The 18,659-nt window shown below is 34.0% G+C and overlaps 2 protein-coding genes across 2 annotated transcripts; one reads left to right on the top strand and one right to left on the bottom strand.

The window, feature by feature from the left end:
* The first annotated feature begins 5,827 nt into the window (after positions 1-5,827).
* PUB8 (plant U-box 8) lies at positions 5,828-7,359 on the top strand. The gene has a single exon (XM_086641122.1). The coding sequence runs from the start codon at positions 5,988-5,990 to the stop codon at positions 7,086-7,088; it is 1,101 nt and encodes a 366-aa protein (XP_086497248.1). The 5' UTR covers positions 5,828-5,987; the 3' UTR covers positions 7,089-7,359.
* Positions 7,360-9,055: 1,696 nt separating this feature from the next.
* Positions 9,056-14,860, bottom strand: LOC147536290 (mRNA cap guanine-N(7) methyltransferase 1-like). The gene is made up of 13 exons (XM_086641120.1): positions 14,448-14,860; positions 14,162-14,304; positions 13,288-13,356; positions 13,120-13,191; positions 12,683-12,778; positions 12,419-12,475; positions 11,528-11,666; positions 10,903-10,967; positions 10,761-10,811; positions 10,427-10,489; positions 9,928-10,051; positions 9,790-9,851; positions 9,056-9,546 (listed from the first exon to the last, which is right to left on the bottom strand). The coding sequence occupies exons 1-13, from the start codon at positions 14,518-14,520 to the stop codon at positions 9,451-9,453; spliced, it is 1,110 nt and encodes a 369-aa protein (XP_086497246.1). The 5' UTR covers positions 14,521-14,860; the 3' UTR covers positions 9,056-9,450.
* Positions 14,861-18,659: the final 3,799 nt, after the last annotated feature.

The following is an 18,659-nucleotide window of genomic DNA, read 5'->3' on the forward strand; positions in this document are numbered from 1 at the left end:
CTCGGGCCAGGGCAGGTATTGTGTGGATATGACAGTCCAAGAATTCCTAGTGGTTGGCACAAAAAAAAAAACACTAAAAAGAAATATCGGCCAAATTATTTGGTGTTTTCAAATTTTTGAACTCAAAAATAAAATTCTAAAATTCCCACCAAATAACTATTCATCACACCACTTTTATTTTTATCGTTCTTAATTCATATTTTGAAATGAAATAAAATTATAAACCACAAAAATTAATCTAATTTAAATTATTTGATTGGTTTATATGTGAATTAATAAAATAATAATATTTATTTAATTAACAGAAGGATTCAATTTGGATTTCAAACTTAGATGATCAAAAATGAAATTATGTCGACGAAAAGGACTGAAAAGTGAAGAAGGAAGAGCAAACATTAATTTGTAGCAATGACCTCCACCATCACACCTTTTTGGTGTTTTCGAAATCGGTTGGGTGCTCAATACTCTCCATAACACCAAATAATGGCGTTACGAAGGGTCGTTGGAGATGCTCTCACATATAGTAATATCATTAGGTAGGACTAGGCGGGTAGTTTTGGTCGTTCTCTGTTACAATACTCCAACCGACCTTTTCCAATTCTCATGCTCTAGCCTCTAAGTGAGTGAATTGCTAAACGAGGGAAAACAAAGGAGTTATGGGATCATGATCATTCCTTCCCAATGCTTTTGTGCCTACTTAAACTTTCTGCTAAATAACACAAAATGAAAACATAAATGATTATTTGGGGGTTGCCAAGAGTAAGACCTTAGTTGATGTAAAATTTTCCCCTTTGTGTTGAGATGGAATATATGAAAGTAAAATTTGAAAAAATGTTTTTGAGGTTTTTTGACTTTTCCCCTCCTTCCTTAATAATTGGTAATTGAATTTACTTATACTTATTATTTTTGTTAAGAACATTAAGACAATGTTTGACTTGTAAAAAAATAACGTGACTACTGAATACTGATATTAAGAATAATGATCGGATAATGTGATTTTTGCTAATTGTAACACTTTACTTTAGTAGTTGTTTTAGTTAAGAATATGATTCATAGAGATTTATTTTGTCCCTGGATTATTTAATCTATGATTCTAATTCTTTTACGCAAATATGTTCCTGGTATTTTGCTAAAATAGTTAGTCGAAGAGGTTAAATTCAGTTCTCAATTATTAAGAAGGTAAATTATAAATTCAATTAACAATTAGTGTTGAGAGGGTAAGGTCTAAAAACCCATCCTTTTATCATATGTAGGTCTGGCAATTTGGTCCGAACCGGCGGGTTTTTTTCCAAACCCGCCCCTAATGGGACGGGTTTTACCGACCCGTTTGTTAAACGGTTCGGGGTTTGATATGAAGTTACAAAAAATAATCAGGTTCGGGGCGGGTTTGGGATTAGATAGTAAACCCCGCTCCGAACCGATTAGCATGTCATATATTAAATATACGTTTTATTTAGGGTTATGTTTCTAAAACTTTAATTTTATATTATCAATTTAGCTATTTTATGTTCTATATTATTTAAGTAGTTGTAGTGTTTACGATAAACTCAAAGTCTTATACAGTAAAATATTCTTAACAATTGTTATGTTATTTCAAACTAAAATAATTTTTGTGGATATTTTGCGTTTGAACCCGACCCCACCCGACTCGACTCATTTCATATTAAACGGGGCGGGGCGGTAATGGTTTAGAAATTTTAAAAGTGGGGCGGGTATGGTAATTGGATATCTACCCCGATTAATTATTGGTACGGTAATGGTAAAATCCGTTTACTAACGGGATGGAGTTGGCAAGGGGGTGAACCGTCCCAAACCCGCCCCGTTGACATCCCTAATCATATGAATGGTGGATGATAAGGGAGGAGAGAGTGCCCAGAGAAATCTGATTATATGGTGGTTGCCTAGAGAAAGACCTTGGTAAGAGCAAAATGGAAGTGCCTACAAAACTTCCATGAACTTGTACTTTAAACTATGGGTGGAATAGGATTGAGCTCACAGACTATTCTGTGCTCTATATCTCATTGACTAAAATTGATGCTGACAGTGTCTATAGAACTTCTTTTGTTCTGTTGAAAGAGTGTCTATAGAACTTACCTAAACCATAACCAATCAAAATCCTCAATTCTAAAAGGTAAAGGCTAAGCTTAACACATCAAAATTCCAAAAATGATTGTTCGAGCGACATTATCTTGGTAGAATTCCAACTCGGTTTATGGTCGGGCACGATTTAGAGAAAACTCCACTTTTTTCTCTAAATCGTGCTCGAGTACATTCCTAGACCAGGATTCATCTCTGAAAATAGTCAGACACAATATCACCGCTCAATTTGTGACGTCTTTCAAGCCGATAACTGAAAACGTGTTAAATGTATGAATGAAATGTTAGTTATTTTTCACAATATCACCCTTGAGTTATGTTAAAGTATCATGCCATAATGTATGTACTCTCTAGTACTAGTGTTGGGAGTAAATTGAGTAACCATCAACCATATAAAATAATGCCAAATAGAAGAATTTTTGTTTGTATTACCTACCAAGAAATTTTTACCTTCTTGGTTATGATTCAAAAGGGTGTTTTTCATTTATCCAATCAACAAAATCAAGAAATTACTTATTATGTTGGGTCGGCAAGTGAAAGTAGTTGACAACCACGAAATAATATTTTCTCCCATTTCTATTGTTATATATAAAATTTGGGTAAATTGACCTACAAAATAATCCAACCATCCCATCCCCTTAATTTATGAAGTCTCATCAAATAATTAGATAAAATATTAGAGATATCGACGTTCACATACTTATAGAATATGAACTATTGAAAAGGTCGCAGACTATAAACCTAGAAAAATTAAGAAATAAAATATAAAAACTACTTAACTGTTTCGTAATCGGTAAATTAGTCATCTTTGGCCATTTCAAATAGTTGTTATGAGTTCTTCTCCTAAGCAATAATATTTTCTATAGGTCTAGATTCTTGATGACGGAGATAGCATGTTAGGTTAGGGGTGGGAATCGGGCGGGTATGGGCACCCGCGGGTAATTCTGAGTCGGGCTCGGGCCGGTCGGGTAAGTTTCTCCTCTGCCCACTCGGGTTCTCGGGCGGATTCGGGCGGGCTTTTCTGAAATCTCCTATGATCAAAGCCCGCCCATGCCCACTAAAGCATCGGGCAAGTCGGGCTTCGGGCAAATCGGACATCGGGTTTCTTTATCTGATATTTTTTTACCAGATCAGAAAACTCTAGAAATTTGATATTGTTCAAATAAGCTTCTTTAAACAAATTGATACCAAAACTTTACAAAACTTATAAATCAAGAATGAAAGAAATACTCAGATTCCGTAACATAAGAAATCAACAACTGATATAGATCTATATATGCAAACATGAGACTTGGTTGTCTTCCACTTTTTTTCTTGTCTTTGTATGTTTCATTAGTTCTTCTTTGTTCTTCCTTCATATCAAAATAATCTTAAAATTTGACCACTACATAGAGATGGAAGATGATCCCAATAACTTATTTAATAGAGAAGAAGGTTGGCACAAGAAGGTCTAGTAAATAAGAGAGAAACGGCTAGAGAAACAACGTAGATTCTTTTTCTCTCTCTCTATGCTACCGAATTTTTCAGATTCAATGTGGTAAACTATTAGGGTTGCTTCAATATGTAGTTTATATATCCTGGGAGAAACCTTAAATCTACTTTGGGCTTTATAGTGAAGTATAATCGACACTCAAAGTGATTGGCATCTATAAGCACCCGTCGGGTGAGCATATCGGGCTCGGGTATGGGCGGGGTGGCGGGCAGAGCTTTTCACCCGAGCCCGCCCACGAAAAATCATCGGGCTGGGCGGGTAGTACCCATCTTCGGGCGCGGGCGTCCATGGACATTGTCGGGCGCGGGTAAACGTGACGGGTATCGGGATTTCGGGTAGAATTCCCACCCCTAGGTTAGCCTGAGTTCTTCTCCTAAACAGTAATATTTTCTATGGGTCAAGATTCTTGATGACGTAGATAGCATGTTGGATTAACACCACCGTAAAATTGTTGTATAATACAAATGACAAGACAACCCTCTTAATCCTTCTCCAAATTCCATTTTTTCCCTCTTTTGCTAAAAATGTTTCTTACATGGTTATAGTATTTGTGACAATAGCTAGACATTTTCAATTTGACAAACGAAAAGAAATGTACAATATGGATGGACAAGTTCTACCAACCAACAAGTTCACTAAATCCGGAGTTGTAGGATACATTTATATCACTTGTACGTAAATTTTGTTATCGACAATGACAAAAATAAGGTCTATAATTAGCTCTTTCGACTCATTAATTTTTGTAACCTATAGAAGTTTGTTATCTTCTACCATTGTTCTCACATGAATCATCCATCTTATCTTCATCTTTATCCGTCCCTTTCAATCTCTGGGACCGAAAATGAAATATTATATGTAAGATTTATAACTGAAATAATTGAAAATAAACAGATAAAAATTTATATATTAGAGTTTATAGAAAGTTAAAAAATCCAAAATTTTTGCCTTTTAATAGAGTTGATTGTTATCGATATGAATCATGAATGCTTTGGTGTTTCAGGACCTCACAACTTTATATTGTGTCTAATATAGTGGCATGATAGATTACATTGTCATTTTTACCTTTTCTTCTTTTTTATTTAGATCTTATGAGTTTGTCTGCTTCTCTCAAATTAACCCTAATGTAGTATAGTGACATTGGATGGTGCAAGTATATCAATCTTTGCTCAACAAAAAAAAAAAAAAGTATATCAATCTTTTCTTTTTGTTGAAATGACCATATAGTATAGCTAGCAACCCACGAGACTAAGACCTACGTAGTATTCAATTTAAACCCAATTAAACTGTTTTTGTTGCATGAATTTGCTACTTAAAATTTTGATGAGAATTTACCACGTGATATTACATTCTTTGTCTACAAATTTGTCTTGTCTACCGAATTGTTCGCATTTCCTCAAAGTAGACTCGTGACAATAAATTTATGAAATTGTAACAATACCTAAATTTGATTTTCTAAAGAATGGTTCACGTCTACAAAAATGTAATTCCAATAAAATTGCAATGATCATATCAAAAGTGAAGTAAATGTTTTTTTTTTTTGTCGAAAAGTAAATGCTTTTCTTGATTAGTAGTATTCTCCTAATATTTAACTATGATATCTTAAATAGGAAATATTGAAAAAAATTTATATGAAAATACCACAATAAACTTCTTAGATTGTAACATAGAATGGCAATATCTGCAAAATTTTATTTCTCAAAATGTAAACCTCATATTTTGAGGTTTATATTTTATTTCTCAAAATATAAACCTCATAAAAGATAAAATATCATTCAGATAAAAAGTTCAAGATTATCCAAGCTGAAATAAGAATATACATTATTATTAAGATCGCCATCCTTCTAGATTAATTTTGTTATTCTAAAGAATATATTATTAATAATAATTATAAAATTATTTCCATTCTATTGAACAAGTAAATATTCAAAAATTAATTCTAATAATATTCCTTAGTTAAAATGAGAAAGAATATATACCAAACAAACCCTAAAATTTAAATAGGCACCCATTAAAAGTCCTCACGCGTTCAGGCGCGTGCGCAAATTTAAATTCCGGCGAAAAACCACCGACAAATCCAGCACAATGACTAAAATACCCTTCAAAGCAATACCCTTTTTCCTATATCTAAAGAAAAAGCAAGAAGAACATTCCAATCATTCAAGTCAAACTTTAAGGGTATTTATGTAACTTCAATTACCTTTACTAATCTATCACGCCAAGTTCCTCAACCTCATATCATCTTTTTAGAGAGAGAAAGAGAGAGATTTTAGAGAGAGAAAGAGTTTAGAGAGAGAAGATTAGAATCCTCTGTTTACTCCCTCAGTAAAAACCCAGAATCAAATTTCTCTTTCTCTCTCTAAGATTTTGAGGAAGAGAAGAAATCAAGAGGGGTGGAGAAATGGCGAACGAGTTTCCGGACGATTTCAAGTGTCCGATTTCATTAGAGATAATGAAAGACCCAGTGATACTATCATCCGGCCACACATTTGATCGTTCATCAATCGAACGGTGGTTAAATTCCGGCAATCGAACTTGTCCAATCACTAAACAACTTCTTCCTCAAAACCCATCTCTCATCCCTAACCATGCTCTTAGAAGTCTTATTTCCAATTTTACCCTTACTTCATCTTCAAATTTGCAAACTCAACCAGATCCCCAGACCCTAATTTTCAATCTTACTTCTTCTTCTTCTCATATTCATTCAAAAATTAACTCACTTGATCAACTCAATCGTCTCTGTAAATCAAACCCCTTTTTCCGTCAAAGGGTAACTGAGTCAGGTGCTGTTTCAACGATTCTTAATTTTGTTGCCTCTGACGATTCAAAACTTCAAGAATCTGCTCTTCTTCTTCTGTTAAATCTTAGTTTAGATGATGATAACAAAGTGGGTTTGGTTGCAGAAGGAGCAATTGGTAGAGTTATTAGTGTTTTGAGATTTGGGAAACCAAATTCTAGAGCTTATGCTGCTACTATGTTAACAAGTTTGGCTATGGTGGAAGTTAATAAAGGAACAATTGGTGCTTACCCATACGCCATTAATACTCTGGTTTTTCTTCTCAAAGAGGGAAAAGGTAGAGAGAGAAAAGAAGCAGCAACTGCTCTTTATGTTCTTTGTTCATTTCCTGATAATAAGAAGAGAGCTGTTGATTGTGGGGTGGTTCCAATTTTGATTGAAATGGCTACTTCTGGATTAGAAAGAGCATTTGAAGTTCTGGGTTTGTTAGCAAAATGCAAAGAAGGAAGAGAAGAAATGGGGAAAATTGATGGGTGTGTTAGGGTTTTGATTCATGTTCTTCAACAAGGAAGTTCAAGATGTATAATTTGTGCCCTAGCTACTTTAAATTCACTTTGTTCTCATAGTGAAGATATAAGTTTAGAAGTTAAGAGAAAAGGGGTTATTGAAATTTGTTCAAGATTGATTGAAGATGATAATGAAAAAATCAGTAGAAATGCTTCAAATTTGATTCAAACTCTTAGAAGGTGCTTATCCAAAAATTGATCTTGAAAATGGGGATTTAGAGAGAGAAAGAAAAGGAATCAACTTTGGGTAAGATTCTCTTCTGTTCTTAGAGGTGAGTTCAAGTTCTTGTTTTGTTCTGTTCAATAATTTTGTCATCTGTTTGAATAGTTCATGTAAATAGAAGAACAAGGTTAGATGTTTAATGGGTTTAATGAATTATTATCATGTAGATTTTATAAGAATAAAAAAGAACAAATCTTCTTGTTTTTGTTGTTTATATGAAAATTTTCAAATCAAATTTTCTTAAGCATAGTTATGTTCTTCGAAAACATCTTCATATATGTTCTTCGAAAGCATAGTTTACTTTGTTGTTGAATCTTTTAGATAGGTGTTGCATATAATCACATTTGACTAAGTGGGTAGCTCTTTAACTTCAAATTTGACATCTCTTGCCAATTTCAATATCGAAAATTGATGGTTATGATTCATATACATGTTTCATGACTATATATAGTATAGTTTTGATATACTCGTATCTTATTTCGGTTTTTGGTGATAACGTCGATGGTTAATGATCAAGTAATAGTATTAGTCCTATTCAATTAGTCATAAACTAGTCTTAGTCTTGCCTATTTAGTTTATTGATCATGAAGATATGAAAAGTAATCGTAGTATTCTTGGTTCGTGTGTGAAGTTTTTCTTCGAAATTACAGGCAAAGATTGTCCTAGGTTTAGAAGAAAAGGTAAAACTTTGATTAGTACAGGTTTTAGTCAAAAAGGCAAGAAGATTGCTATATATATAAATATATATTTGTCCTAATCTAGTTGTTAGGAAAATGTTAGAACACAAGCTTTGATTAGGGCAGGTTTTGGTCAACAAGGCAAGAAGATTGCTGTTGAGATGTTCATTTCAAAGTCATAGTAGGTGAAATAGGTTCTTCCCATGAAACTTCCTTCACCATTCAATTTCTGCAGGTTGCGTCATGCCAAGAAATCTAGGTTAATATTGGGTTATCACACCACCTACCGACGAGTCTGTGCCGTTTCTTTTGATAATGTTTCTCGTTTTTATCATTTCTACAACAAGTGATATCGTTTTTCGTTTTATTCCATTTCTCTGCCGAAGTAACACGGGTCACAGGATATCACCTAATCAAGTTGAGTTTTTTCGTTCGCCACCAATTTAGCGAGCTATCATCTTGACTTGGTGTTTGCTGCGTAGAAGGAGATTTCCTCCCACCCTTCGTGAATAAAACATGTTAAGCAGCATCTTCTTCGTGTAAAATATGTTGAATTCGAATCAGGGAAATCTAGCTAAAACCTGTTATGTTGGTGATGCTGTTTTAGATTTCGTATATAGGCTCGTGTTCGGCTCATTGAATGTCCAAAAACACGGGTCAGATCCTATGTGGACGGCCATATTTCATCCCTTGTCTTGCTCTCTATTATTGTTCGGCGAATCTAGGTATCTACGATAGATTTTCGCTAGATTTTTCGGGCATCCTATCGTCGCTGTAATAAATATTCTAATCATATTTTATAGCTGCAACTATAGAAAAAAAAATCAATATCAAGTACTAGGCCGCACTCCGTACTGTTCCCTTCCCTTAGAACCTGGGATGCTTCTTATCAACAACTATTAGTATATTAAAACCCTAACTCCCAGGAATCAAACCGTTTACATTAAAAAAAAAACCAGTTGTTCCTGCAGAAGAGCCGATCCTGAAATATGCCCGAATTCAATGAAAGATGTTTTTCGTTTTGTATTTTCATTATCTGAATTGATTCACGTGGATCCAAAAATCAACATGATACGTTCATTTAGACGAGTCAGACATAAATATATATTCTGAAACCACCAGACTTGAGTCAACTGAGATATCGAGTCAAATTCATACATGTCCAATTAACTCTACTTGATGATCAATACCGATTTACCAAAACCTAAACTTAACAAGAAGTGGCACAAACAACTTATAAAATTCCACAAAGACAGCAGAAGAAAATTTTGGAAGTACAACTTCACCCATCTTAACTTCTCATGAAAACTTCCCAGTTTAACACTATTAATGAAGATCACAGAAAAATACAGTTACAAGTTAATGGGAGACATATTCTGTTCTTCTCTTCCACTGACAAAAGGGCAAAAATCTGGCTAAGATTACAGTACTTGTGGTTATTTGTGAACTGAAATATAAATGGCCAATAACTCATTTTGTTTCTTCTTTCTTCACAAATATATTTGTATAATTCACGTTGTGATTTATCTTATCGTCGTAAAATGTCAAATCTCCGGCAGCTAAGTACTTGGTGCCTGTGTACTTGGCAGCTATGACTCAACAATGCTCCGGGCGTCGATAAAGTGTCCGAACGGGAGATTAAGGATCATCGGTTATGACAGTCAGCTTTCGTTATTGACGTATGTAATGTCATCCTTCGATATTGGTCCTTGTTTCGGTTTATTGCCTTTCCTTCGACTTTGATCTGGTTCGCCTCTCTGACAATGTGCAAGCAAAGCTTTAGCTCAAACATCAAATATAACAAGTGGTGTCGAGTTTCTATTTAGTTGACAAACATATCTGACGAAGGAGATACAAAAGCAACTCCACTATTTTCTTTTTTATCTTTCTTTCTTCTCTCTCTTTTCCTCCACATATTGAATTAGTGGTATGAATTGTGTTCATATAGAAAAAAACGACGTTTTCAGTGATGAGAATTAAAGTATGAGATGGGTTTTTACCTTCTTCAAGACAAATGATAGATATAGATAAGCTACTTCCCATTCATCAGGTGATAGTGTTGCTACATACATAAGAAGATTTAGTCTATTTATCGAATGAAACAAATGAAGATATGCTAACTTCGCAGTATTACTCACATTGGTCGTTGTTTCCGTCACCCAAGGCACCAAGCCTCCGCATGAGCTCAGCAAAATCTGGCCTTTTTAAGTACTGATCTACAAATTCATGAGAGTTCTTCACAAAAACAAGCTCCAAATCATACTGCAAAGCAAAAAATGGGGAATACACGATGAGATTTTATACATGTCGCTAGCTACTTGAGAGGTTTAAGTATTGAAACGACCCACCCAACACTTATCATCGATATTGTCCCTGATTTTGGCACTCACACCTAAGCCCAATGAAGGCTGCTGAGTTTGCACACACCTGGTCTCCGAACACTCCTCCAAGAGAAGTGGGATATTAAATGTCTCTATTAAATGGGTAGACTAGAAATTCGTTTTAGTATTGTAGCGTGCCCAGAGCCCCATTATATGGCCCCCTTTGGCCCGTTACGAGAGTAATAGAAACAACAATAATATGTTTTCCTGAAATAACAACGGCGACATAGAATATGATCAAGCAAGAAAATGAGACCTCTTCTGCCATGGATTTGAAAACATGGAAGGGAACAATCCATTCAGGACAATCAACAGCATCCTGCATTGTGACAACAAACACAAGAATAAACGTTAATCATTAATTTGTGTAATGGTTCACATCAAACTAAGTGGAAGCTGTAAAATAATCTTCTGTCTTTTGAATCTACCATCGCAGTTTAGATACCTTGTGGTAATAACGGGTCAATTGACAACCCATTGATTCATTTATAGAATATATCAGAACCCAAAAAGATTTTTCGCTTTCAGAACCTGATATTTACTAAATATTGACGACCCAAATAGCCATATAGTTTATAAATAGACTTTACCTCCAAATGAAACTTGTACTTGATACCGAAAGGGCTAGATGATTTAAACTTCTGTACACGAGAAAAAGGCATTGTAATTAGTAACTAGCATATGCACATAACTATGTGAACATCTAAGTAGTGACACTTAAAAATATTCCACCTTATGAGCATGTTCATCATCAAAGCGGATCCAGTACACACTGTTCCCAAAAGTCAGTCCTTCAGCTGCTTAATATAAAAGAAATTTACTGTTAAGTATTTCAAAATGGTACTTCATACCCAGCAAGCTTCTTACTCGAGAACAAGAGAAAGAGAAAAGAAACTAGTAATAACGGATTGAACGGAAAGGAAGTTCATAATACATTTCTACTGTAAGTCTGTAACACTAACAGATACTGGTTCCATGGGTACCACTTTTTAGACATACTCAAGTATAGTCCAACTACCAACATTAATGAAACAATGAAGTATCCAGAAAGTTATTAAGAGGAAACTGGAATCATGTTTGAAGTACTCAGATCTGCTCCGAGCTGTAATTAAAAGCAAAGTGTTGGCAGTTTCTTAAAGGATTAGATGCGAGGACCTAAGGATTGTAACTATCAACTATGATGGACAAGTCAATGGAAAGTTTTTTTTTCCCTTTTTACCAAGAAAAGAAAGAAGTTCTGAGTACAACATCCCACCGTTTAAATTAAAAAGAAAACTATGGGAGCATATATAGAGTCTATACCAGTAAACAGGCTTATTATAAACAACAAAGTATAAGTACATCACAGGCTCAGTACCTTCTCTAAGCTTTTTTATTATAACATTAGCATCTGGCATCGTTCCAATGAAGGTCCCTCCTGGACGAAGCAAAGCAGATACATTGGCCAACGCTCGTCGTGCACGTGCCTCAGTAGACCAAGAGTAGTGCATGGCAAACTGCAACATGTTATGTGCCAGTTCATCCACTATATCTACATATAATTTTTTTAAAGTATCTAGCAAATTTTGAACAACCCGAAAAAATGACAATTGAACCTCTTCAGGTGAACTCTTCAATCAATATCCAATTGAAAAAATGTGCAATCTCACAAAAAAAAAAAGGAATTATTGAGGGAATCTTGGACATGATTAACTTCTTATCTACTATCGGGAATCTTGGACACAATTCATTTTTATCTACAGTCAGAACTTCAGATCACCTTAATGTGGCATCTAGTTAGTTCCTATTTTAACTTTTTCGTACTCCTTGGTTTAAAGTTGGAATCCTCCTAAAGATGGAATGCTATTACCATGTTTGTCTAGGTTCTATGACAATCAACGTCCAATCCATACACAATAAATAGGTCAGAGTTAGGTTAGTTCGTATAAACAACGCACTCGCCAGTAAAAACATAATTATTCACAAGAAAAGGAACAAAGGGTAAACCCTATAAATTAAATAATCGTACGGACTTTGGAGACATAATGAAGCTTCATTGAGTTTAGGAAGTAAAGACTTATTACTGCTTCCGAAGGTAATAATATTTTTACTTTCAGCTACCAACAATAACATATTACTATCTCAGTATTTCCGTAAGCGTAATATCTCGCAGTCGCTTAAACGGGTAACTTTAACAGTTAATTGAATTCCATGATATTTAGATCAAGAGACACTAACCATTGCCACTATTAAGTAATAAATAATTCACCTGACAGCTGCAAAGATCAAACGGTCCGTCATCCTTCAAAACTTTATCCAAGCTAACCTAATATCCAATCACAAGGAGAAATCAAGTCAATATTGCAAACTTACCAGAATAAAGGAAGATATAAATATGTGAACAAGCGTAGGGAAGTAAATTCAAGAAGATTGAGTTCAATCACCGCTTGGTACAACAGTAACCATCATCAGATGAAATTTTATGATTCTACATTTTTTATAAATGCTTTATTCTACATTTCAGAATTTCTACCTCAAAGCAATCTCCACACAAAAGACGTGCTGGGAATGATAACTTGTTACGGCGTTGATGATCATCCCCATTGTAGCGAGTTCTACAGTCTTCTATCTGGCATTGTTATAGACAATGAACAAAAGGTTATGTCCCAAAATCATCTAGTAGTAGATATAGCATTGGCATAATACTGAAAAGAGTAAAATTTTACTCGTCATGAGTTTGTACTGGAAAAAAAATTGAGATCCTATCTCATGTCACATTCAATACATTAATCTGAAACAAAGCCATAAGTGACTAAGTGAGCACTGGACACGGAAAAAAACAACTAAGTCTTTGCACTTCCTATATGCAGAAGCATTTTGTACAAAAGAAACACTATGCATAATAAAACTAACACCGTACGAGATCATACTAAAACAGTTATTTTGTAAAAGAATAATGAAGACAATTACCGAGCCCTCTGCAATATCAATACCAACATAATATCCAACATTAGCCTTGTCCCATTTGATTAAATCACCACCCTATACAAAGAGAACAATATATCCTGGGGTTACATCACATTGAAGAAAACCATTAATTGATCCAAGGTTTTGAAATAATCCATGACCCACATATACCTTGCCACAGGCAAGATCTAGAACAACATCTCCACGACGAGCATAGAGCTGAATTAAAACACTCTTTATCTGAAAACAAGAGCAGCCAATAACTAAATATCAGTTCAAAACTAGAAGCACTACAAAAAGTAAAATGGTTCATCTTTGTTAGATAATATTTTCAATAAAGACGCAGATAGTACGGCAATCAGGATACAGTTTAAGACGGTAAAAGCAGCCACCCACTGCTGTAACACCTGTGCTTTTAACGCATTAAGGACTTAGGGGTGAAAATATGGCCGTGTATTGATATTAAACTGTCGACAACAAATAACGGACGAATATATGTCCAACCTCTATCATTTTCTGTCATTTATGGGTATAACCCTTCCTCTATGAGAACCCACACAGCAAGGGCAACAAAAGTTATGCATCCAATCCAATGTAAAAGGCATATCTTCAGCACATGGTTCTACAGATCCCTAACTTCCCCTATAAATATGTCAAAGATCAATTTTTTTTGGCATCAGAAAGGGCAAGCTTTTATGCATGCGACTCTCCTCGATGAATCAGTGTGCAAATTTGTTGCACGACGGAGTCCGAACCAATTTCTATCAATGTACCATCACAAGTTTGTTTACTCTATGGGTTTTTTTCAGGTAGCAAATCTTTAAGTGCCATTTAATGAATCCCAATTCATCTATCTGACCTACTTCTCTTATCCCATCATTCAGCTTGATTTTTCAGAATTCAGTAAGCAATGCCTACACATTTTCAATCAAATTTGTAGGGAAACGAAATAAGACATAGAAAAAGGTAATCTTTATTGGAGCTTCACAGTTATTAGTGAAAAAGGTTGAAACTTTCATCAAACACATTGAAGAACAAAAAATACCCAATTATTCAATTTCTTCAAATGAATGATTGGACTTGCTTCTCGCTGTTCCAGAGTCTGATTCGACCTAGCACTATAATGGTCAGCAACTTTCCGAGCCAAATTTTTTGTGCTTTCATCTTCTTCAAGAAACTGTGAAACACCTAATTAAGAAGTAAAACGAAACCCTAGATAAATCCAACTTTCGACAATATTCAAACGAGTTAACCAACAAATAAAAGAACCCATTAAGGGGTAGAAGTTATAATTTTGATAAAAGGGTAATTAGGGTTTATTTCAGAATTACCAATAGGATCTAATCTTTGTCTGGAATGAGAAGGAGAGAGATTAGTTGAAGCAGATTCGTATCCTCGTTTCATAATCAAATAAAATGGGTAGTTAAAAGTTACGGTTTGATTTAATTATAAACCCTTACGAGTTTAATTTGTAGTGTGGTTGGGAGAGAGAGAGAGAGAGAGAGAGAGAGAGAGAGAGAGAGGATCTTAACAAAAAGAAATACAAAACTGTGGACTGAACCGAATTGTTCGAGTTTAGAGGAAAAATGCAAAATCTAATCGGTCAAAGATTAGATTATGTTTGTTCCCAGAGAGAATGCAATAAAAAATGATTGTGTTCCTGCTAAAATACCCATTTGGGGCAACAATTATGGCTCCCTAGTTTTATTTTGGAAATTGACTACCATCTTCGATAGTCATTACATTGGCGTAGATAATTTGATGATACATCAAAGATGTGATAAGCACGATTGCCGAATACAAACGCTTACAAAGAACGGGCCTATAGCCCAACTAAATTATGGCCTATAGCCCAACTAAACTATGACCTAAACCCAACAACATTATTTATGCCATTTCAAGTTCAATAATTCAGAGATTCAACCTTCTCTGGGGGATCGAAATCGGGACCTCCAGAGACCTTTGGAGTATATGTCAACACATTGGATCACTTGGGCAACCAATTGTTGACTATGACTCCCTAGTTGGTAGTGCATGTATTCTAAAATTCTAGAGATCTCATGTTCGATTTCAGTAGAAGTAAAATCTATAGTTTATCAAATTTGATTTAAATTCGACGGTTGTTGTGCTTGTCACGTCTTATTAATGTATAAATATACTGTATTTGTAGTGACTTTCGTAGCCAATTTCTTAAAAAATATATGTTGTTGGAGTGCGTCTAAAGGGGCCTCCTAAAATTGCTATAGGCCCTCTCATTTGATCGTAGTCAATTCCCAACATCTATAAGGCCCCCCTACTTAGATTGACCAGTCGGAGGCCAAAGCATTATCTCAGAACGGGTCACTCGGAGCCCTCGGTCCAAGCTATCTCCTAGAGTTCTTCTTTCATTTGAGATCCATTTCTCTCGAATCAATGTAATCTTCTTAGGTTTTGTTTTAGGTTACGTTTTTTTCCTCATTTGAGATCTATCTTTCTCATTCTCCTTTGACTTTTCATTTACCTTTCTAAGGTTAGGGTTCTTTTTTCTGGTTTTTGTGATTCATTTATAGGATTATATTATTTTGATCTGGATTTTGTTTTATGTAGAAAAAAAAACGAAGCAAGAAAAAGATCTTTGAAGACATAAAAGAACAAACGGAGAAGAAAATAACGTGAAAAGGGAAGGTACTCGGGAGACCCCTATATCAGTTTTGGGAGGCGCCTACATACAAAGAGCTCATACAGCAGTTTCCGGAGGTGCCTATAGATACGCCCTCCTGAATGCTGGTCCGAGTATGTGGATAGACAAATTTATAGAAAGTAGAACTTTTTTTCTTTCTAAAATTATGTCAGAGTACGCACTTTAGTCAGGTTTATGACGAGATATAGTGGTGTTCAAAAGGTCATGTTGTGTCAGCCTGTGTGTGTTTTTTTTTTTTTTACTTTTTCAAAAATTCTAAAATAACAAAATATAAATTGAAAAAAACATAAATCCATAGTTAAGAAATGATTTTCTTGAATGATTTTTTGGGAATGGTTTTATGAGAATAAGAAATGGAGGTAGACATTATTTACTTTAATGAGTTTAGGATTATTGAAAAAAAACTGGGAATGATTTTAGTAATCAATAGGATATGATTTACATAAGAAAGATTTTTTGAAAATAATTTAAAAATGACTTTTTGGGAAAAATTAATAAGGCATGATTTTGAGGATAATTAATAAAACACGATTTATAAATAAATTTAGGGAATAATTTATGAAAATAATTTTAGAAAGAGTCCATGGGTATATAGACCAAAATCATTTTCATAATAGGTATATAGACCAATCTTCCCAAAATATGGACATTTAGTCCTTTTACAATAAGGGCATAAATAACTCATACTTTATTGATAAATACCCTCCATGTCCCTCGTCTAAAAAATCCGGGGTTGTTAAATTTCGGAATGAATCCGGAAAGTTTCCCAAACCAGGGGGCGTGATTTGGGGGAGATATTTAGGTTACAAACTGAAAAAGATTTAATAGGAAGTAACGGATCAAGGATATTTTCCAAAACAGATTTTTCAAAACAGATTTGGAAAACGGATATTTTCCAAAACAGATTTTCTCTCTCATCCTTTCAGATTTGGAAACCAAATCTATATATCACTTTCTCTCACTTAATTTTCAGATTTGGAAAGAGTATATTTTCTGAGATCAATTAGCATGATTTGGGGGTTAATATTCAAAACATATATATCAACTTTCTCTCACTTAACTTTCATTTTTTACTCATACATAAACACACATCGAATACAAATTATGAAACAAGTTCGTAAATTATGTGTTATTTATAACGAGGAAACCATCATTTGTCATGTATACAACGTAATTTATCATATGCGTGTGTGTCATCCATTATGTACCATTGAATACTTAGATTATTTTCTGACATAAATTACTTGTTTTTTATGTCATGTTAGGAAATGTACCATTGAATCCATTATGTACCATTGAATCCATTATGTACCATTGAATACATAGATTATCCATTATGTACCATAAATTATAGTAACTTGTTAGGAAATGTAAATCTGAAATCATGTTTTTTGTTATAAAGTATGTGATTTATCATAAATTATATATACTGTATAGTAAATAACACAACCTTTGTACGACTGAAAGGAAATTTTATTGAACAGTAATCTGTGTTTTATTGTAAATGAAAAGAACATAGTAGACTAGGTAACTTAAAAACAAACTCCGTCAAAATGTTGCCCGAGCTCTCGATCCTTACTGTCTTTGGTCTTCCAGGTTTACGGCGAATCAAACATGGTAGTGTTTTTGACTCTTCATTAAATGTACATGGTTCATCGAAGTTAGGGGCAGGGTTTATATGTTCCTTGTAAGTCTTCACGTAAGACTCCGTTGTCCAAACAGGATCATAGAAATAATCTTCTTCATCGTAATTTATACTTCTATAGTTTATGTGATGATTCTGTAAGAAATTCCATCAGTGCTGGTTTACTACAAGAAAAAAAAACATATGTATTAGTTAAAAAAAATTATAATCAAATTTACATACATTAATAATGAAACATTTAATAAAAAACAAATGAGATGGATCATAAATAACAGGTACAGATCAATAAATTATGTATAATGTATGGAAAAGTACAATTGTTTATTAGGTTAAGAGAAGTTTTATATGCTTGTCATGGCCACTGTTCTGGTAAAAAAAGGACGTGTAATGTTGGATAAATTTTTCATACTTTACGAACCTTTGATCATTAATACTATCATCTTACGTGAAATGTATGCAGATTGTATCAGAAAGTATGGTAATTTATCGTAACGTAACTGGAATTTTTATTCTGTTACAAGAATCAGAAAGGATAAACATCAAGATATTATTAGCAAATTTTATCAGAAAACATGGAAAGTTATCGTAAAGTACCTGTACTTTATATTCTGTTATAGGAATAAGTGTGGATAATCACAAAGATCAAGAACTGTACGGACAAATGATTCTGATCTGCAAAAAAACAAAAAAAGAAGAGGATTTAACGTAGATCTGAAGAAATATACAATGAACATTGGAAGGAAAAATAACATACTAACATTGAACAAATCATTAAATAAAAAATAAACATCAAAGATCTTAAAGAGTTATGAAAGTTTTAGAGAGAGAAAATATAAATCTTCCATTCGAAGGTAGTTAAGATTACAGCAAAACAGATTCAAAGTTATTGAAATGGAAAACAAGAAAAGAAAGACCTAAATCAATATTTGATGTTTTCAACGATTCTATATGAATCTTTAACCTATAAAGCAATAAAGATAAGATTTTAAACCTGAATAACAATGGCTAGAATAAAGAGATAAACAGTATAAAACCTAAATAACAATGGAGGTTTTGATGAAAGCTCTTGATTGAATATTAAACAATGGAATTTTTAACAGCTGGTGGTGAGTTTAATTTATGTTAGATTTCGTTTTTAGAGAGAGAGATGGAAAGTTACCGGATTTCAGTTACGGAATATTATCAACATAGTAGGTAACTAGTTACAATTCAAACGTG

The sequence above is a fragment of the Eschscholzia californica genome, unplaced genomic scaffold, assembly GCF_041429995.1.
Source record: "Eschscholzia californica isolate CP2 unplaced genomic scaffold, dmEscCali1.0.p SCAF_5, whole genome shotgun sequence".
In the NCBI taxonomy this organism is placed as follows: Eukaryota; Viridiplantae; Streptophyta; class Magnoliopsida; order Ranunculales; family Papaveraceae; genus Eschscholzia; species Eschscholzia californica.